The sequence below is a fragment of the Urocampus carinirostris genome, chromosome 15 (assembly GCF_059441175.1).
Source record: "Urocampus carinirostris isolate Australia breed hairy pipefish chromosome 15, RoL_Ucar_1.0, whole genome shotgun sequence".
NCBI lineage: Eukaryota > Metazoa > Chordata > Actinopteri > Syngnathiformes > Syngnathidae > Urocampus > Urocampus carinirostris.
In genome coordinates, this window is record NC_142363.1 from 5,496,802 (window position 1) to 5,520,129 (window position 23,328).

The 23,328-nt window shown below is 40.7% G+C and overlaps 1 protein-coding gene and 1 pseudogene across 2 annotated transcripts; one reads left to right on the top strand and one right to left on the bottom strand.

Moving 5' to 3' along the window:
- The first annotated feature begins 538 nt into the window (after positions 1–538).
- Positions 539–21,994, top strand: slc66a3 (solute carrier family 66 member 3). Of its 2 annotated transcripts, none has more exons than XM_088354577.1 (7): positions 539–750; positions 9,785–9,867; positions 9,986–10,055; positions 12,497–12,554; positions 13,738–13,858; positions 13,932–13,973; positions 16,901–21,994. In XM_088354577.1, the coding sequence occupies exons 1-7, from the start codon at positions 605–607 to the stop codon at positions 16,993–16,995; spliced, it is 615 nt and encodes a 204-aa protein (XP_088210703.1). In that variant the 5' UTR covers positions 539–604; the 3' UTR covers positions 16,996–21,994. The 2 variants fall into 2 exon arrangements, with proteins under 2 accessions (XP_088210703.1, XP_088210704.1); XM_088354578.1 differs by lacking the exon at positions 16,901–21,994 and adding an exon at positions 14,304–15,125.
- Positions 21,995–22,332: 338 nt separating this feature from the next.
- On the bottom strand, positions 22,333–22,423 carry LOC148351379 (U2 spliceosomal RNA; annotated as a pseudogene).
- Between the last annotated feature and the right edge of the window lie 905 nt (positions 22,424–23,328).

Here is a 23,328-nt window from a genome sequence, read left to right on the forward strand (position 1 = left end):
AATATAATTTTAACACTGATTTTGAATTGTAACTAGTTTTTTCGAAGGGTTTCATCAAAAGTGTAAAAAAAAATCAATGCCGTTGTTTCTAATTTGTATAATTTTTCATAAATTGTTTTAAAAATTGTTCGTTTTTCATTAAAAAAAACCTTTTCCCTACCTATTTATTTTTAATTAATATTACGTAATAACAACACATGTTGACGTTGATGTATGAAAATAAGTTGTGAAATTAGCAAGTTATGATTTATTTTCAATACACATACGTTTCCTTAACGGGAACGTTGACCCGACCAATACGGCCTGGACATAGGCACGCGAGTTAGGAGGCTGCCACAGCGTGCTGGCGTATTCAGTGTTCTGTAAACATCTGTGGTGACAGTGACCCGGATAACATTTCCATAAAGGATACAGGAGAAACGCGCCTTCAAAATAAAATCAATCGTGCAACTTTACCCAAAAAGTATGGTCAATAAGCCGCTTTGAAATGTACTTTGAAACATTCTAACGGATATGATCATTTCAGAAAAAGCGCATCTTCCCCAGTGTTTGGATTACGCATATTTGGGTCAAGTTTAGGGAATTTTAAACAAAACGAACCAATATGCAATCGGACACTTTTTTGCACGTCGCCAACGTTTCTACTTTGTTGGCGTGCATGGTTCTGAAATTCCCTCAGATTTTCCTACTTTTTCGAGCCAAATCTACAACTGGAATCAGCTTCAACAGTCTCGTACTCGAACTTGTTGGGTGAGTGGATATATAAATGTTAATATACCTCAATTTGCGTGCAGCATTTGGGTTTTGCACTGAAACGAATAATGCATTTTTTCACTGAGTGGCTGCTGCCGTGTACACTATTGTTATTACATACATTGCATCATTAAATTGCGTTTAAAACAGAATATTTGCCACCTCTAATTAGTAAGCCATTATATTTTAAGGCGAAAAAGTCCTTTAGAAAGTATTCAGTGCATTAACGACGTATTTTTCGAATACTTAACCACTTCAAAAATCAAATTAAAAGTAAGTACAGTGGTACTTCTACGTCAGGTTACTAAGTACCTAAACGGGAAAATATTGCCTCTAGTTACAAAGGCGATTCAGGGTCTATCTATCCATCTACTCAGGTCATATCCCTCAAGAGGGAGACTGACAGCAAGACAAACAGATACAAAAACAAAGAAAACAAAAAAGGGAAAAAGTAGCAAAAAACACACATTTTTTTTGTCCATCGCCAACCCAAATGCCCAAACACCTAAACAAGTTAAGCACCTCGGCCCCCAAGTTGGTCATGCTTTCGTCCCTCAAGATGAGACGGGACACAAGAAAGCGGCCATGTCACTCGGGTCAGGGTGACACAACACACTCTGCTGTTTAACAGCAGGGCTCAACAGCTTTCACTGGTTTACCCCTGGCGCATCATACAAGTGCCCTGCCCTTCCCTTAGAACACGTCTAAACATCCCACTATCATTTTACAACACCTCTCCACTCATTCTTATCACCAACAAGAGATCTAGCTTCAACTATATTTAGACCTATTTCCTGCAGTGCACTCATAACACTATCCATCCACATCAACCGCGGCCTTCCTCTTGGTCTCCTTTCATTTACTTCTGCTCTGTAGATCCTCTTCAACATTCACCCCTCATCAATCCTCTCCATGTGTCCAAACCAACCGAGTACTCTCTTATCCACACGCTTGCTCAGTTCCACTGCTACTTCAGTTCTGTCTCTCACAATTTCATTTCTCAATCCATCCAAATCTTGTCACTCCTAACATAATCCTCAAACAATTAATTTTCTTCTGAATCTGCGTTCAGGCTCCAAGTCTCTGCACCATACAACACAGTCGGCACAATCACACTCTCATACAGTCCTCTTTTAACACCCATTATTGCTCATCACTCTCTTCAGAGCACCCAAAACCTTGCTTCCTTGATTCACTCTGTGCAATACCTCGCACTCCATTCCACCAACTGCAGCCACATCACAACCAAAGTACCTAAAGCTTTCAACTTCTTCCAGCACCTGTCCATGCGACCTTATTTCTAACGCCATGCCCACTCCATCACGTTAACACTTCATCACCTTACTCTTCCCAACATTCACACATAACTTACGCCTATCACACTCTCTTCAAAACTCCATTACCAACCTTCTCTATGTTTCCTCAGAATCAGCCACAAGCGCTGTGTCATCTTAAAACAAACACTCACTTAACTGCCACACCGTTCCACTGTTATCTATCATCTCTACACCTATGCCAAATACTCTTGCATTCATCTCTCTCACCACACCATCCATGTACACATTAAACAGCCATGGTGACATCACACACACCCCTGTCTCACACCAGTCCACACAGGGAACCACTCACTTGTCTCACTCCCTACTCTTTCACATGCTCTGCTGTTCACATAAAAACTCTTCAATGCTTCCAACAACTTTCCACCCACATTACCATCACTTGCCACAACGCCTCTCTATCAACTCTGTCATATGCCTTTTCAAGGCCATGAAAACCAAATAAACATCCTTACCTTTTGCAAAATATTTCTCACACACCTGTTGTACTGCAAACACCTGATCCACACATCCTCTTTCTTTCCCGAAACCACTCTGCTTCTCCTTCCGCATCTCATTCGTTCTTCTTACAAAAGTCAAAAATACAATACAGTATTCGCTGCCATCCTCCACTCCCAGAGTTCTACCTGGCAACACCGTGCGTGTGCATGAATCCCGGCGTGCTCTTCTCGTCCCCAGTTAAAGTTCAATGGTAAATGATTAATTGTATTCATTATTTCATCATTAATTCTCTATACATTATGTGCCTCTCATTTTATTTTTTTGTGCGGTAATTGTATTTTAACTTGTATTTGTGTCATGTTCTAATGCTCTTTTATGATTTATTAAAAAAATATATATCGTACTTTTGGAGGTTACAAAAGCTACACCCAGAACGAATTAAATTTGTAAGTAAAGGTAACACTGTATATAAACAAAAACAAAAAAACATTACTACATTATCAGAAAGTTTTTCCCGTTTAAAGTACTTTTCCCTCCGCTTAAAGGACAGTGTGTATGCCTGAGCGCCTCTTAGTAGTAAACAAGCTCAGTTCATTAAATAGAGACCATATTGGTTTAGATAATGAGCGAAAATACATGGACTATCATATAAACATGTGGTATTAAAAATAACAATAGGTTGAGAAATTAGCTTTTATTGTACATGCCATAAGCATAATAGTCTGCCTTTTTGCTGCTCCTCCCTAAAAACACAAAACCTGGGCAAAATAAAATAGAAAAGAAAAAAAAGAGTGAGTTTTGGTCACTTTGAATCCCCGTAGTGTGCTTTTCAGCACTCGTCTTTGATTGCACTCCACCAGGCATATCAAACTCAGTTTTGCTTAGGGTCCAGATCCAGACTTTATGTTCTCGGTGTTGGTTGTACAAGTGAAAATGTCAATGACCAGTGTTGTGCAAGTTACTTTAAAAAAGTAATTTGTTCTAGTTGCCCGCTACTTCTTCCAAAAAGTAACCAATTTAGAAACTGAATAACTCCATAGTAAAAGTGACTAGTTGCCAGGGAGTCTAACTATTTCTTTCTTTGACCTACAACTTTAAAAATAAGTTGTTGGTAAAAGAATTTGAAATTTTCTGAGCAGTATTCAAGTCAGGTGAATAGAGAAGAACAGACAGGTAGTTGTGTTATATAAGTATGTACTCTTTATTGCACCTCACCAGCAACAAATTAATTGTACACTTGAAGTGCAACAAAAATAAATAGTTAACAGTATAATAAAATAACAATCTGTAGTGAACACGATAAAGTGAGTTTAATGGATCAAATGTAACTCACAACCTGAGGCAACTGGTAAAGTAGACATATACTACTGTACTTAAAATATTTTTTCAAAACAAAAGTAAACATTTCAACAATAAAGTACTCATCAAGTGTGTAAATCTAACAACCTGAGACAAATGAGACATTCTGTACTTCTTCCACCATGTATCAGCCAACCAGATTATTCCACCCTGTCTCAAACCAGTGTTTGTACTGAGGAGCAAAAGCTTCTAAAACCTCCCATCTGATAGCTGGTTCCATAACACAAAAGACACTCAAACTAAGGCTTACAACAAACCAGCTTTCGCGTAGCACAGCTTTCGCGTAGCACAGCTTTGCATAGCGGTCACAAAACTGTAGCCCTTCCTGGTCAGATACCTGCCTGACAATACAAGCCTTGCTACCTTTATACACCACCGAATCAACGTGCGCCACCCCATGGACAAAACAAGACCAACAACTAAAGACACGCATACATTTAGGGTTGACAAATAAACAAAGTAGACTCGCTGCGGCTGGTAGTTTCTTCAATTTATACAAAATAACATACCGATTTCGACCTTGAGTAACGATAATGGTGTTGTAAAGGCGGAAAAAAACATTAGTAGATTACTCCGTTACTGAAAGAATAACTCCGTTAGTAATAGTGTTATTTGTAATCACGGTTTGGAATAATGCTGTTATAAAAAAACATCATTATCTAACTGGATAATCTAACTAATGATTTTTTTTCTGCCGCTGCTATGAAGTTACTGTTACTCATGGTCAAAAGCGATGCATTATTTTGGCTGCAGAACACCAACAGCGGCCTGCCTCCCTTGGCACACCTGATGCCGTTTAGTTCCCGCTCTCCTCAGAGTTGTTTACGTCACATCTTTTCGTAACATGTCACCATTCAAAATACCGACTACCTTATAGTTAGATGGCCATTACGAATATGGTATTTATTAATGCCCGAAAAAAAAGGCGGAAGAGGGTTGATTTGCGAAAAAATGTGAGACCTATATTTCATAGCACCCCGACTCGTGTCGTTCACAGACAAAAAGTATATTTTGGAAGTGAACAAAGGGATCTCCACCAATTTTCAGCTGTTTCCCTCCGTGATGCCTCTCATACCATTGCCCAATATTAGAGGACGACCGATAAATGGCCCGCGCGATATTTGGGGATTTGACGAGTATCGGTATCTCATACCTGTCAACCTGTACGGTTTTGCTGTACAAAGTACGTTTTTTATGCATTTTAAGACGAGTACGACGTACAGGGAAATCTGTACGGAAAAGCTCAAATTTGTCAATTATGGGTACCATCCGGTATACACCGACTATAACGAAATGCAAATCAATCAAGTCAAAGGAGTTCGCCGCAGAAGCCTCTATCTCGGTATCGTTTTTTTTTTGTTGCAAACGAAGCGAGCAGTTTGATGCTATCTGAAAGATATGAGTGCGCAAATCCATGCATGATTTTGTTAAATACCAACAGAACCTTAAAATCACATCTTAAGCTAACAGGGAGCCAATGCAGGTTAGCTAAAATTGGGGTTATGTGATCAAACTTTCTTGTCTTAGTTAAAAGCCTCGCTGCAGCATTTTGTACCAGCTGAAGGCTTTTGATTTTGGACTTTGGGAGACCGGAGAGTAGTGCATTACAGTAATCGAGCAAACAAACGCATGAATTATAATCTCCGCATCCGACTGAGACAGCATAGGGCGAATTTTAGCAATGTTGCGAGATGGAAAAAATGCTGTTCCAGTAATATTCTAAATGTGTGTTTGAAAGGACAGATTTGGGTCAAATATGACACCTACATTTGTGACTGAGTCACTCTGGGTGATATTACATTTGTCAATATTCTGAACAGTTTTTGAGAACAAGTCACGGCATTTAGATGGACCAATAACTAATATTTCGGTCTTTTCAGAGTTGTATTAAGTGAATTTTCACAAAGTAAAAACATATATACACTATAGTAAGATGCAAACCATAATCGTTATAGTAACTTGCATAGTATTGCAGTTTCGATTTTTCCAGGACATGTCCGTTTAATCTTCTGCCATCAAAGTGAAACCGCCACAACTGTATCCATCCACATATAGTGTTAGTCCATGTTTCTGCAGAGTTCCCCCAAGGTCTTAAAACTTGAAAAAGTCTTTAATTTGTTAGCCATCTTGACTTGAAAGAAACATCTCCTGGATGCAACTGGCACGCATCGTCAGTGATGTATCCCGAGTTCATTGTGTGTTTCGGGTCTCGCAACATCAGACACTCTCGCCCAGGTGACCCTGCCGAGGTTGATCACTCAATTTGCATTTATGTAGCAGCCCACGGATATGCCCTTTTGAGCCAAAGCCACCTGGTGACTTTTTCTGCAGCTTCACTAGCGGATTTAATGGCTTTCTTCTTGGCTGCCCCTGTCACACCCAACCGTCCTAGGACTTTGCATTAGGATCGTCCAGCAAAACCCTTACAGCTGAACCTCTATTGGCTCAAAGAAAACTTTCCAGCCCCTGCCCCTGCACTCCTCCACCAGCTCCTGGTACTTTGCGCGTTTCCTTTCATTGGCTTCCTCAATGCGCTCTTCCGACGGGACTGTGAGCTCCAGAATGATCAGGTGTTTCGAAGTCCCTGAGGTAATTATCATGTCTGGTCGGAGCGATGTTGCTAATATATGCTGGGGGAACCTTAGTTGTTTCCCAAGGTCGACATGCAACTGCCAATCAGAGGCAATGTGGAGGAGTCCGGATGTTGTTTGTGCACAAGCCCTAGGTTTCTCCCCTGCCTTGATGAAATTGACTGTCTTGCTTGTAGCTTGATGGTGTTTGCTCCTGTTGACTGCTAGGGCAATGCACTCAGCAACTGCTTTCAGAACCTGGTCATGGCGCCAGCGCCAGCGACCATCAGCCAGGGCCTTTGGGCAGCTGCTGAGGAGGTGTTCCAAGGAGCCTCTTCCAGAGCAAAGGGGGCAGGACGGTCTTTCGCTCTTTCCCCACACATGAAGGTTCGCTGGGCTTGGTAGGACATCGTAAACTGCCTGCACAAGGAACCGGACACGGTGGAAGTCTGCCCGCTCTTCCTGCACACCTGCTCGGACCTCTTCCTGGAGAAGATGGTGTCTCTCCTTCCCTTGGGCTTGACTCACTTTGGTCTTTGGAAAGAAGCCCAGACCTGCTCTCCTCAATGCCAGGACCCCAACCAGAGTCTTCCTGACTCTGCCACCTCCACCTCCTTCTGAGCTCTCCACTTCCTTCCGGTTCTCACTTCAACCCCAGCTAATGACACCTTGCTGTCCTTGGAATCCCTGTACTGAAGAGCCTCTCTAGTACGTGCCACCTTGAACTCTTCAGTTAGCCCGCTGAAGGGTAGCTGGAAGGTATTGCTTGTCCCATACAAAGCAGCGCTGGTAAGGCTGCGGGGAAGTCCAAGCCACTTCCGGAGAAAGCTACTGATCTTCCTTTCGAGGATCTCCACAGTTGATACAGATATTGCATAGACCAAGAGAGGCCACAAGACTCTGGGAAGAATAGAGTGCTGGTAGATCCAGGCTTTAAATCTACCAGGCAGGCCGGACTTGTCCACCTTGGTGAGCCACATTGCCAGTTGTTAAACAGACTCTTGGATGGCAGCAGAGTCTTTCAGAGTTGAGTCAAAGAGTTTCCCCAGGCTCTTAACTGGTTGTTGCGAAAGGGTTGGGATCTCAGTTACAGAGATCGAAAACCTGAACTTATCCACCACCTTCCCCCTCTTCAAAACCATGGATCTTGACTATGAGGGCTTGAAGCTCATCCTCGCCCATGTTATAAATCTCTCCAAACCCTGCAGGACCCATCTACTCCCATGGACAGATGTTGTGGTGATGGTAAGGTCGTCCATATATGCTCTTATGGGAGGTTGGCGAACACCTGATCTGGAGATTGGCCCACTGCATTCCACTTCTGCAGCTTTGACTACCATGTTCATTGCCAAAGCAAAAAGGATAACTGATATGGTACAACCCGTTATTATGCCTTTCCCAAGTTGATGCCAGTCTGATGTTACTGACCCAGAAGTGAAACTAAGCCTGAAGTTGTCATAATAATCCAGGATCAGGTGCTGAAATAGGTATTGAAAAAGTATTACATTTAACTCTCAAATGTCTTCATTTCCCCTGTCTTGTCTGCGTGATATAGAAATAACTCAATCGGTAAATTAACAAAAGTACGGAACATTGTGGCGTAAAATTTTTCATTTTCTCCTACTTTATCGATCTCTGGCCGATAAATGCAATGTGTCCGTTGGAAAATCCAGATTTCCACGTTTTTGAAAATGCGACATTAATTCAAAGCTTTACTTACAGTCGGTCTCTAACCGTCTGTCTTTGTCGGAGTAACTTCTGGATAAAAAAGTGTGGGTTCAACCTGTTGTGGTTGAGTGATTTAAAGTATAACTGGGTTCAGGCTGTACCAAGGAATGAGTGGGAGGGGTCGCCCAGCCGACACGCAGACCTCTGTCCAACCGTCTCGAACACTGATGTGGCGGCGTGGCGTTTCGCCCTCCTGGAAGGTTCCGCTTCACCCCTACACAGCAACCCTCCCGCCCCCATCCTTACACCCCTCTGCGTATCCACAGTAATACAGTACTAAAAACAGTACAGAAATATTACCATACCTGTCAACCTCCACGGCTCCATGCCCATACAAACGTATTTTCCCGCACAAAATAATCGTACACCATATTTTATTTATTTTTTACGGAATGATGCATGATGGGAAATCCCCAGGCGGCAGACGCATGCGCACAGTAGCATCAAACCGCTCGCTATATTTGCAACGAAAAAAACAATACCGAGATAGAGGCTTCCGCGGCAAACTCCTTTGACTTGATTGATTTGCCGTTTTGTGATAGTCGGTGTATACCGGATGGTACCCATCATTGACAAATTTGCGTTTTTCCGTACAGATTTCCTTGTACGTCATACTTGTCTTAAAATGCATAAAAAAAGTACTTTGTACGGCAAAACAGTACAGGTTGACAGGTATGTATTACAAACATACTAACATTTGAATCCTACAAAAATGTGACAACTGTTTCACTGTAATACATAAATACTACCAAAAGAAATCTAGAAAAATACTACTAAGGCAATCTTTTAAATATTAAGTAAAGTCCTAGACTTCCCAATATGCCCAAACTCATGCGTTGCCCTTTTTGGAGTCCCGCACAAACTGTCATTTTGTTTTCCAACTTATTTGCGAGGGGACTAATCCTCTATAAGTGGACACATACATCCCCTCGAACACACAACAGATGCATTCAGGAAATACTGAATATTTGGTTGGCTGTTCTAATTCAACAACACCAAAGTGTTTTCCTCCATCTCTCCTTGAATTTACAGTCTACAACCTGCAGCTGTTAAAGCTGTTTTAGGGGTTTGTACGCTTCTGTAATGGACTGGATAATAATTATTGAAGTCATAAAATGAGTTTAGTGTTTAATTTTCCAACTTTGAAAGCAAGTCTAATGGATACAAGCTTGTGTTAATGCCGACTACTTGTCAATGTGACGCTTAACTGCATCCATAGTGTAAACTTATTTTTGTTTTGTTTTTAATGTTGCCGTTGAATGGCTGCGGTTTAGAAGAATGACATTAATTATGTACCAAATCACATATTACTGCATGCTCATCTGGTAAAAGTCAACTTAAAATAAAGAGACTAATATGTAAATCCATCGTAGAATGTTCATTACGCCATGCTAACACATCAAAAAAGAAATAAACTGGTCACATTGGCAACTCATTTTGTGAGTTCTCTTCTTATTTAAACTTAAACTAATTTAATATTAAAACTGAATCGATCTTGTACTCACTAAATATGCAATGTCCTTACTTTAGAATAGCTTAGCTGCTCTTCTAAACTTTGATGATCAAGCCATCTTTGACTTCCCATCTTCTTCACAGGTACATTGTGTTCGTCACATACCAAGTCTATTACGACTACCCAGCTCCAACTTACTTGGAATATCCCATTCTCATTGCTCAAGGTAAGGTCTCATTATTGGAACAATAAAGACAGTTTTGTCCTGTTTTTCATTTTTGTACTCTTTACAAATCCAAATTCATAACTTCAGTGCCATGTCTCGTATTTTGTTTTCTCTTCAGATGTGGTTCTTCTGCTCCTTATTCTTCTGTACAGCGGTCGATTGAAAGACAGCCTAGTGTACAGCGCCGTGTATCCTTCTTCTCCACTTTTGGAAATGTTTGCATTAGGGCTCCAACTATCGATCATTTTAATAATCGGTGAATCGGGCGACTGCTTTTTCGATTAATCGATTAATCAATTTTTTTAAAAGCATTTTTTATTTCCTCTTTATTCAAATATCAAAGTTTTGAATAGATAGAAAAGAAGTGCTCAAAGCAACAGAACATTCTATAGTACAAAACAGGGGGCGGGAAGCTATTGCTCGCGAGCCATTTGCAGTATTACCCAAGAGTAAGTACACCCCTCACATTTCTGCATCATAATGTTTAATTGAACAAAATTGAAGAAACATCGCTTTGACACAATGAAAGGTCGTCCGTGTAAAACTTGTATAGCAGTGTAAATAACATTTTCACCCTCAAAATACTTAAAATATAGCCATTCCTAGCTAAACCCTCATCACAAAAGTGAGTACACCCTTAAGTAAAAGTTCCTGAAGTGCAAAATTTTGAGTGGCCAACATTATTTTGCAGAACCACTTTAATCAGCCTGGCCATGGATTTCACCAGAGCCTCACAAATTGCCACTGGAATGCTCTTCCACTCCTCCATGACAACATGACTGAGCTGGGATATTCAAATTATTCAAGATCTTTTGCTTCTCCACCTTCCGCTTGAGAATGCCCCGAAGATGTTCTTTTGGATTTAGATCTGGGGATATGCTTGGTCAGTCCATCCCCTTTACCCTTAGCCCCTTTAGAAAAGCCTTGGTTATCTTAGATGTGTATTTTTGGCTGTTTTCAGGCTGGAACATTGCCCTGCGACCCAGTTTCTGGAGGGAAGGGATCAATCTCTGCTCCAGTATTCCACAGTACACTTCCATTCTTCAGTTTGTGTTCATGAAATGCAACTCCCCAATTCCAGTCGCACTCATGCAGCCCCAAACCATGACATTCCCAACACCATGCTTGACTTTAGGCACGACTCAAACATGTTCATACTCCTCACCTGGTTGTCGCCACACATGCTTCACAGCATCTGAACCATATAAATGAATCTTTGTCTCATTAGACCAGTGGACATGTTTACAGTAAGCCATGGCCTACATACTTATTTTCATTGTGTCAAAGCGTTTTTCTTTAGTGATGTTCTATTAAACATTATAATGAAATCTCTGGAGAAATATGAGGGGGGTACTCACTTTTGTGACATACCGTACGGCTCTTCTCATGAGTATGTTTGGCTTGAAGATAAAATAGAAGTTCTCTAATTTTTATTATATTGCTTAGTGCTGAGCCGATTATCAAACATGCAAACCCGAAACAATTCTAAAGTCAAAGGGTTCGGTCCTGTGTGTGTGTATATATAATATATATAAAGACACAATTTTGACTACAGTTTACAGTCAAGGTGTCACACCAGCAGACCTTGTTTTGGGTATAAATTGCTAAATAATCCTCATTAAACAAGTTAGGTTCACTGTTAAAACACTTTAGGATGAAAACTTACAAAACAAAAGTGCCTAGAAGCTCTAGCAAAGCACCTTGAGCAATTTTATTGGGTGAGCAATAGGAATGGGCAGAGCTATACACAGGACAGGATGTGCGTACTCTTTCGTTTGCCCAGTGCCGTCTGCACTGAAGGTAAAGATGTTAGTATTCTCGTTTTCAGTATTATGTGACATTTTTGCAAAATTGTTTTGAAACCTTTATTTAGGACAAAAATGACAGACAAAATGAGCCTCAAAACTCTTAAATAACTGCGGGAAGTGGTAAAAGTTTAAGTGATATATTCATATTGATATGGGACACGGGCTCTGTTATTATTTTTTTCTATAGATTTCATGAAACCATCAAATGGCAAACAGTGAAATAAATGCTCAAAATAATTGAATAAAAGCCTTTGTCTGGATAGCTGGTTTAGCGGTTTTGTTGAATTATGTCTTAAAATATATGGTGTGGCTCGCTCAAAAAAATCCAAATATTTTTGCTTTTATGGCACTATGGGTCAAAAAGGTTTCCGACCCCTGATATTAAACAAAACATCCAATAGTTTGTCGAATAACTTAAGAATAAACAAAATTACGTTCAAATGCTCTTGAAAATATTTAAGATACTTTTTCATAAAGGGAACAAAAGCGAAGCAACATCCAAGGAGAATGAGAATGCTTCGCTGGATCAAGAGCACCTTTTGCATCAAAATACTTGAGCCCCCCTCTGCTGGATCATGGTTATACTACAAGCATGACAGCTTAACTACACTAAAACATCACAACAACATTCAATGCACTCTTATGTGCATTAAATGAATGTGCTGAGTTATGCATAAATCGCGCGACATATCAAATCGATGATGCAATTCATTGCAAAAGCTTTCAATGATCAATCGTAAACAAATTATTTTGATTCGTTGTTGCAGCCCTTTTTTACATCAACTAATGTTTGAGTGTCTTAACATCGTTTGTTCGTTCAGCTTTGTTGTAGGTTGGCGGCTCCTCACGGTGGAAAAATGGATAATTGATTTTGCTATGGTAAGACTATTTAAAAGCAGAGGATTAAAATGTCTATAGTGCTTTCGAATATTATGTATGGTCAGAAGTTTAGGTAAAAAAAAAAACCCTCACGGGTGTTGGACTAGTTAATTAATGGCATAAAGTGTGTTCCTTAGCTGTAGGGTTGGGGATCTTTCAGAGGCTCACAAATTATCAATAGTATTATGATTCAGTGGTGTAAGATTGTATTATTTAGCAATTATTGAGGGTTCTTTTTCCAACCATATATTTTTCTTCACTATGATTTAATCTATTGTAGTGTTTATGTCAAGATAAATAGCAAATCAACAATTGAATTAATTTCCCCTTCATACATCAACTCAAACTCATGCAAAGTGGAAAGTGACAACCCATATATATATATATATATATATATATATATATATATGACAAAATTCGGCAAAATTGCCAAAACTGCTCTCCAGACAAAACATATTTTTTCTGTGCATTTTATATCTTTGTGACATTAGAAGATTTGATAAAAAAAATATTAAATAAGAGTTATACCAGAGCCTGCGTCCCATATTAACAAATATACTACTCTAAACTTGTCTCCCTCCCACAGTTACTTAAGGTCATTGAGGCTCATTTTGAACATTTTTTTGTAAATAATGGTTTCAAAGCAATGTGCAGAGTTTGTTATTTTATGTCACAAAAAGCTGCAAATGAAAAGTTTATGGGCGCATGTGAGGGGAGCTGCTGTTGCATAGCTACACCCCTACTGCTTACCCAATCAAATTGTTCGGTGGTCTTGGCTAGCGTTTTTGGATAATTACAGTTGGTTGTGGCGGTTTTTAATCAACGTGTCTCAAAGAGTGAAGATACCTTATTTCCTGATCTTCTATATAAAATATTCTTTAGCGATATACAGCCAAAACAGAGTCTGTTGGTGTGACACCTTGACTATAAGTTGTTGGTACAAATGTGTACTTTATATACTGGACTGACCGATACGTATGTCTTGATTAGCTTCTGCTATGCAGGCACAAACCCTGACATCAAGCTTGCCAAAATTGACACGTTATAAAGGAATTTGCACAAGTAACATTTTGTCACTGATCCATATGTACTCATGAAAAGAGCCGTTAATTGACTCCTGAGCCATAGGTCCCCAACCACTGTTGCATACAATGGAAACATTTTACTGTCTCTTTGTTTCCAGAGTCTTTGCACATTTATTAGTGCAGCAAGCAAGTTTGCCCAACTGCAATGTCTCTGGAAGTCCAAAGATGCTGGACATGTGAGCGCCATCACCTGGGCGCTGGCCACATACACGTGTGCAAGTAAGGAAAACTCAGTCTTTTTTTCAGTTCATGATTTATGAACCTCATCTCATGTTCAATGTTTTCTTTTCAGGTCGGATTTACACTACCGTAGCAACAACTGGAGACATGCAAGGTAACCCGGGTACATTGTATTATCATCAAAGTTAAAGGGACAGTGTGTATTTGATCGCTAGATGTCACTGAGGCGCAGTGCTTCTCAATTACTTTCTGTCATGCCCCTCCCTCGGAAGGAGAAATCCTATCACGCCCCCCAAAATCCATCTTGTTTTTAGGTGATCACATAATATTAGTGGGGACAAAACATCGATTGCTCGATATTGGTGTTTACACGACAATTCGGTCCATGCCAAGTCTACCTCCATACAGCGTGATTGGGTTTAATTATTTTGAAGTGAACGCTTAATCTATTTGGCTTCATGCTGTCCCCTGCCATTCTTTTTAGGATAGCAAGCAGACCTCTCCTTGCTTTTCTCCCTCCGTAGTTACACTGAAGTGCTACGTACGCTACGACAAACTTCCTCTTCCTACCTTTCGGGGGGAGACTTTTGTTTGTCTCTTTACCCCGTCTCCCCCTGCCTGTCTTTTTGTCTGTGTTAAACATTTTTTCATGGGGTCACTTGATGGTCCATTCGACTTTGTGTCAACACCTTATACTCAATGTTTTTACTCTGTGCTATATGCTAATTGTGAACAAAACTCTCTGCCAAGAGTGTGCCGCTGCGCCCTAATGTAGTAGATGTAAGTAGTACTTGCCCGCGGCCCCCTTGACAAAGCCTCGCAATTGGAATCGAACCCGGATCACGGACCCACCATTGATGTACGTGACACGCGAAAAGGCATCCAATTTTATTTCAGAATTACACTATTTTTACTTACAGTACCAGGGACGAATAGTATTGTGAAAATAGTGTGATAAGCATGTAGGCGCCTTGCATGGCTGACGCCACTATCGGTGTGAGTGTGAATAGGTAAGGGTGAAATACATTGTAAAGTGCTTTGGGAGGTAGTCATTTACCATTTGATAGTGAGATAAAGTCTAAAGCCTTTTCATATGTCATCATCAGCCTCCTTAACTGCTGGACAATAAGCTATAGGCTGTGAACCAAAGCAGAACACACTCAGTGGCACTCTGATGTCCATGTACAACAGCACAGAATATATGTACAAAGTCTTTTCTTTTTTGCATAGACACATTTGATTTTTTTATTATTTATGAATTTTAAAACGTTTTCAACATCGTACACTGCGGTTGCAAAGGAACTGTCATTGGCATTTTATGTTCATGTCAATAAAGACAAACTTTAATCACCCTAAGCGTGCATGTTTATATGACAGTTCATGTAGTTTTGCTTATTATTCAAATCAATGGTTTATTACCACTAGGAGATGCTAAATAATACAAATTAAAGCATCGACCAATATGGCTTCACCAGGGCCGATACTGATTATTAGTATTTAGAGGACGCCGATAACAGATATTTGGCGCCAGTATTTATTTGCTTGAAAGCTTGGAAATGTTGAATAATGCAGAAAGAAACAAAGAATATTTGTTATAAGTTTTCAAAAATAGCTCTTTGAAACCTTTCACTGTCAATACATTTCAATTTCAACTCAACTAACATGACTAATCTTTAAATTAAACCAACAAGTAAAAGTGCCTAAAATAAAATTTCAAATTACTGCTTCAGTGTTCACTTACTCGTTCGAAAGGTGCAAGTTGGGTATCGTCCGCGACAGAGGGAAGGCAAGAGGAAGAGAGAATTGGATACATTTGAGCCTAAAAAAAAAACAGTTTTGAATATATTTAATCGGCCCTTCAAATAAATAAAAATGCTGATACCAATATCAGTGAATTTCCTATATCATGTTGCCGATAAACCCCGATAATCGGTCGACCCTTAACAAAATGTCCTTTTAATCTCCCTTCCCCAATTTTCCATGTTGTCATACATATAGATTTATACAGTGGAACCTCGGTTTTCGAACACCTCTCAGTTCGAACAAATCGGAGTCCGACCAAAAATTTCCAGAAATTCTTGCTTCGCTGTTTGGTCAAAAAATCGGAGTTCGAACGCCGGTAATGCGTACACTAGGGTGCGATGCTGAGCGGCGTACAGGTGTAGATCGCTCTTTTCGAGACCAACTGTTATCGCGTGCGGGCGTGCTTCGTTTTGCTTTCGCTTTTAATATAGGTGTACGAAGTGTTTTAGCCTCTAATTATGCCTCCGAAGAAAGTCAGTAAAGTTGCTACAGGTGAAAAAAGAAAAGTAGTGCGTACAACTATTGCATTTAAGAAATAAATAATAGCAAAATATGACGGAGGTGTGCGAGTGTCTGATCTTGCTAGGTAATACCCCACTGTCCACGTGCGCCTTCTGCTGAACTCCACAAAGGTAAGAAATCCTATTCATAATTATTTTCTTTATCTTTTTATTTTTACACGTTCATGTTAGCGTAATCTTTCGTACGGAAGATTACGATAACGCGAATGTACGATTAGCCTGGGTTAGCTTCATGTTACGTTAAACATTCAAGGTAAACATTCAGGGTGTTGGAACAGAGCCTAACATTCAGGGTGTTTGAATGCAGTCCCCTTTCCAATGAACCGGTCACCACTTGTTGTGGAGACCCGGGTGCTAAATGACTTGTAAACGACCTGATTTTTTTATTTTTACACGTTCACGTTAGCGTAATCTTTCGTACGGAAGATTACGATAACGCGAACGTACGATTAGCTGGGTTGGCTTCATGTTTACGTTAAACATTCAAGGTAAACATTCAGGGTGTTGGAACGGATTAAAACGATATACATTATTTTTAATGGGAAAAATGATTTCGGTGATCGAACAAATCGGTTTTCGAACAGGGTTCTGGAACGGATTATGGTCGAGAACCGTGGTTCCACTGTATATGTATTATATCACAAAAATGGAAAGGTTTTCGAATATGGCATTTTTTTAAACTCCTGCTTACAATGATTGCATCCGTCACAATTGCAAATGTCCAAAACTTATTCTGACTCAAGTTGTTTCTATGCAGTTCTGATCCGCTTCGTTGTCATGACCCTGCTAAACCTGTGGGTGCTTCTGAGCGTGCTCCGTTACCGAAGACGCCCAGGAATCAAAGACGACTGAGCATTTTTCCTAGCAGCATCCATCTTGCCTGTCTTGTTACTATGCACACCATTTTCCTATCTCTTAAATGTCTTTGAATTCCCAGTATTTTTTTAAAGGAACATTCCAAGCCCTATCTGGGCTTAGAATTAGAACACACTAGAGGTAAGACCAGGCCTAAAGAATTCAGCCCGACCCGGGTCGCGGGTATATAAACCCGAACCCGCCCAAACCCGAACCCGCCCAAACCCGATGGATTCACTTGATTTGATAACTGAGCCCCAAATAAACCCAAAGCTATATTTCACCCCCAAAGTAAACAGGAAGCTTTACTTCGGCCGTGCGTACTTCAACACCGAGCGCGTCTCGGCTGAACTACGCAGCTTGGGGTTTACTTGGGACCGAGTCTCTCAAATCAAGTGTGCACTGCAAGCTCAGCGCCGAAATAAACGTTTCAGCGCCAAAGTGCAGTGAACGAAAGTGAACAAATTGTCACCGAAAAAAAAATCATTATCTGCAGTGTAGAAGCTGCAAAAAGTAAAATATTTGGCCGAACAGCAGAGAGAAAATTTGTAAAGCTTGTAAGCTACTGGTGAGAAACAGAAATGACGTCTGACGTGAGAGAGGTGAAAGGAGGAAGCGGCGTATCCAATACCCCAACACCAAAGATGAAAGTTTCTTTAGATTAAATCATTTGGAGTTAAACTGATATTCGTGTCGTTCCAGCCCGGGCCCAAGATCTTAACTCTATCTATCTATCTATCTATCTATCTACCTTGGTCATATCCCTCAAGAGGGGTGACCGACAGCAAGACACACACATACAATAACAAAGAAAATAATAATAATAATAAGGGAAATAAATAGCAAAAAACACACAACATTTTTGGACCATGGCCAACCCAATTGCCCAAACACCCGAAAAAGTTAGGCACCTCGGCACCCAAGTTGGTCATGCTTTCGTCCCTCCAGATGAAACGGGACACCAGAAAGCGGCCCTGTCACTCGGGTCAGGGTGACACAACACACTCTTTTGTTCAACAGCAGGGCCCGACAGCTTTCACTGGTTTACCCCTGCCGCATCACACTGGTGCCCAGCCCATCCTTAAGAACGCGTCCACAATCCCACTATCATTTCACAACACCTCTCCACTCTTTTCTATCACCAACAAGAGCTTTAGCTTTCATTATATTTAGACCTCTTTCCTGCAGTGCACTCATAACACCATCCATCCACGTCAATCGTGGCCTTCCTCTTGGTCTCTTTCCATTGACTTTTGCTCTGTAGATCCTTTTCAACATTCGCTCCTCATCCATCCTCTCCATGTGTCCAAACCAACCGAGTACTCTCTTATCAACACGCTTGCTCAGTTCCACGACTACTCCAGTTCTGTCTCTCACAATTTAATTTCTCAGTCTATCCAATCTTGTCACTCCTAACATAGTCCTCAAACACCTCATCTCAAAAACATTCAACCTTCTTAAATCTGCATTCAGGCTCCAAGTCTCTGCACCATACAACACAGTTGGCACAATCACACTCTCATACAGTCCCCTTTTAACATGCATTATTGCTCATCACTCTCCTCAGAGCACCCAAAACCTTGCTTCCTTGATTCACTCTGTGCAATACCTCACACTCCATTCCACCAACTGCAGCCACATCACAACCCAAGTACCTAAAGCTTTCAACTTCTTCCAGCACCTTTCCATGCAACCTGATTACTAACGTCATGCCCACTCCATTACGTGTACATTTCATCACCTTACTCTTCCCAACATTGACTCATAACTTACGACTTCACATATTCTTCCAAACTCCGTTACCAACCATCTCAATGTTTCCTCAGAATCAGCCACAAGCGCTGTGTCATCTGCAAACAACAACTGACTTACCTGCCACACTGTTCCACTGTTGTCCATCATGTCTACACTTCTGCCAAATACTCTTGCATTCACCTCTCTCACCACAACATCCATGTACACATTAAACAGCCATGGTGACATCACACACCCCTGTCTCACACCAGTCAGCACAGGGAACCACTCACTTGTCTCACTCCCTACTCTTCCACATGCTCTGCTGTTCATATAAAAACTCTTCAATGCTTCCAACAACTTTCCACCCACTCCATGTGATGTATGGATCACTTGCCACAACGCCTCTCTATCAACTCTGTCATACTACTTTTCCAAGTCCATGAAAGCCAAATAAACATCCTTACCTTTTGCAAAATATTTCTCACACACCTGTCGTACTGCAAACACCTGATCCACACATTCTCTTCCTTTCCTGAAACCACTCTGCTCTTCCATCACCACCTCATTCGTTCTTTCTCTCACTCTCTTAATCAAAACTCTTCCATACAGCTTACCCGGCACAGATAACAAACTGATTCCTCTCGAATTGCTACAATCATACTTATCACCTTTACCCTTATACAATGGCACCACACCACTTAAAAAGCATACATTCAACAAGCGTACTAACCAGTCAATCATAGCTGTGCCACCTTTTTTCAGGCATTCAGCAGTACAACCATCCAACCCAGGTGCCTTCCCCCCTTTCATTTTTTTCACTGCCTCTTGCACCTCCCATGTTTCCGCAGGCTTCACCTTTAAATCACCCAACACGGGCATTCTCTCCATACCATCGATCGCCTCGACTCTCACTTCTCTCCCATCCTCCACATTTAGCAACTCCTCAAAATACTCTGCCCATCTCATCCTGACTGCACTACCGCTAACCAGCAATCTACCATCCTTATCTTTCACTTTCTCTTCCTTTCCAGACTCACTGTTTCTTACTCTTTTCACTTCTTTCCAGAACACTTTTCTCCTTTCCTCAAAGTTCACTCCTATCTTTCGAAACCATTCATCATTTGCTTTTCTTTTCGCTGCTTCCACTTTTGGTTTTACCAACCTTTTTTTCACTTTATATCTTTCATACGCATCCCCACTCTTATCTTGCAGCCATTCCTCAAAGGCACGTCTCTTTTCTGTCACAGCCTCTGATACCTCATCATTCCACCATTCACTTCCTTTCCTAATACCTCGACCAACTTTTCTCATTCTACACACTTCTTTTGCACTCCTCAACACTACCTCTTTAAACCACTTTTATTCAATTTCCACACTCTCCACTTCTCTTCAAACTAACCTGTTCATACTCTTCCCTTATCCTCTCTTTAAACTCTCTTTCCTTTTCTGCCTTATTCAACTCTGACATTTTCACCTCTTCCCTCAAACTCTTCTTATAACTAGCCCTCCACAATCCATCTATTCTCAGTTTTCTTTCCTCATAAAAATAATCAGCCACACCACTCATTTCACCTCTGTAAACATGCACATCCAACAATCTACTTACCATCCCTTTCTTAACCGCTACATAATCCATCAGTGCTCTGTCCACCATCTTGCCACTATCCACTCTGACAAAGGTATACTTATTGACGTCCCTCTTTTTAAACAATGTATTTCCAATCACCAACTAATTTTCCACACATAACTCAATTTCTTCCTGGTACTCCATATCTACCAATCACATTTTCAACCGTTTCATCACCCACTCTAGCATTCAGGTCACCTAGTATTACCACTTTCCACCCTTCTTTCGCACTTGCCACACATTCGGACAAGTCCTTCCAGAACTCCTCTCTCTCTTCAGCGTTTTTTTTCTGAACCAGGTCCATATGCACTTATAAACATCCATACTTCTACACGCCACTTCAACCTCACCCACATCAATCTGGAAGATATCTCTTTCCACTCCACCAGTTTTTCCTTTGCTTTCTCACTCACAAGCACAGCCACTCCTTCTCTAGCATGTCCACCCGTAATTCCAGACCTTCTACCATACATACCTCCAAGCTGTAATTCACCCTTTCCTTTCATCTTTGTTTCACTCAAGGCTAACACATCAACATTCCTTTTAGTCATCATCCTTCCGATCTCCTCTTTCTTCCACTCAGTCGCTTTACTTCCACATCCTCTCACATTTAGTGACCCTATAACTAGGGTTTGCGAGACCTTTCGGTCTCCCGCCCCCCTTTCTTTGCCTTTCATTCATCGACTGGTAAAGCCGTCAAAGCTCCATATGAATGGGTGAACATGGAAATAATTAATTGTTTTGAAAATAACTTCTTTTTTTGTCCTATTTTCCTTGGGGTCGGCAAGAGCTTAGGAGTGCTTTTCTTGGGAACGAGAGGTCGCAAGATCGATTCCTGTTTCCTCAGAGTTAAATGTCAAAGTGTCCTTGGGCAAGACACTGAACCCCTAATCCCCCCGATAAGCAGGTTGCTGCCGCTATTGGTGTGTGTGTGTTTATGAATAAGTGTTAAGTACATTGTAGAGCTCTTTTCTTCAGTAACTTGAAAAGTGCTATAGAAATACAGACAAAACCAACTTGCCTGCGGGGGTATTGCATGAAACCAAAATAAGGGATTTAAGCAAAAATATGTTTTTTATTTTGCCTAAATTTAGTCCCAAGCCGGTTGCATTAAAGCAGATTTAATTTAGCCTGGCTCAGTTACTACGGCATACTCAACAACACTACCCTTTTATGTGGTAGACTACCACTTGTCTCCTCTTAATTACACTAATGAAATCTACTGGTTTTTTGTTCCAAGTACAAACAATAAAAATCAATGACTCGAGACTAGTATTTTGATCGATGGCTGCTTTATTTTGAAGCGAGTCAAAGTGTGCATGAATAAACCCCTCCAAACCATCACATTAGATCGCGTTTTGGTAAAGGTTTGCCACTTCTGGTTTTAAACATGCAAATGGTGTAACGTGGACACGATCTCACAGGTGATACTAATCTGAAAGATGATACCAGAAAAGAAAAAGTTGAGAGCTCCAGTCACAAATTTTAATCCAAGTGGACAAGCGCTCATTTTTTCAGACAAGCATCACGAAAAGGAGATAGCCATGCCTTTTTGATCACTGTCAATTAAATTTTGGAATAGTGTTTTTATATTTGTCCTTCCATATGAATAAACTCTACAATATAGTTAAAGATTTGTGTCTATGCATGTGTTTTGTTTTAATATTCTGAAGACGTATCGTGTATTTTCCAAAGTCAAAAGGTTGGTATTTGGTGATTTATTCTCGACAGCTAGCCTGCAAAAACAGGTTAAGATCATCTGCAAAAATACATCTGTCACTTCTACTATATGTGGGGGGGGGGGGGTGATTTTTTTAAGGGTTATTGTTTTATCTTCTTTATTCATTATCCATTATCCGTTATCGGTCAGTTCATAATACGCTACAAAGCCTAGGAGCCGGACTCTTACTCTCAGCCAAAAGGCCAAGCTAAGGTCCTAGCCTTAAAGCCTTGCTGCGATCATTGCAAATGCACCGTTCCCGGAGGTACTGCAATACCGGGCCGATGCGTGGAGTGGACAGAGCAAGCTCTCATTCCATCTCCGGATTGCAAAAATCAGTTAGTACACATTTCTAGAATGACTACATACATGGGTTCTATAGCATTTCCATGGACTTTTCTAATATGTTGCATTATTTCTTTATACAGGGATCAGAATTTTCCGCGGATTTCCGCTGTTTTTGAACCCCAAAGGTCATTCCCGTAAATCGTCTAAATTCGATGAGAAAATATTTTGGGGGGGTGAGGTGTGATACGTGACTGTTTCACCAAGTTAGCAGTTAGAGATCGCGAGAAAAATCGGCAAAAAGAAGCGCAGCGCATTAGATTTATAACACGCAACAAATAGATCGACTCCTACCATTGGTCGATAGGTTCGCTGATAACCAATCAGCGGAGCTTTTGTTCAGAGCATTGGCTTTCTCAAACATGGCGCTCCTTCCGGTCTTTTCAAACGATGAAATGAGTGTTTGAAAAAGTAAATATGAAAATACTAAGAAAAGACGAGGCTTTTGTCTCTGAGATTGATAAAGGAATCAAGAATAAATTTAAGTGGTCATGGCTGGAGAAGACTGTCACAGACTGACATGTATTTTCTTTAAGCATGTTCAGTTTGTGCATTCTATTTTCAAATTAATGATGAATGGTTATCAATGTATATATTTTCATATATATTGTTGATTAGTAGCTAAATACAAGGTCCATCTTCAGCATCAAAACACAACAACAATGGTGATGGTTGTAACATTGTAATCCCCCAATTGTTTTAAACATCTTAAATCTGAAAAAAATACATGGTTTCTGTTTTGTTGGATTTAATTCATTCTAGTGCAATTTTCACATAGCAAATAAGATAAATGCTGTTGGCTTCAAGGGGGCTTCGCCCCCCTGAGCCCCCCACCGGGCTCCGCCCTGGACCTGGCCGGGGCCTGCGGCCCCTGGACCCTGCGGCCCCTGGACCCTGCGGC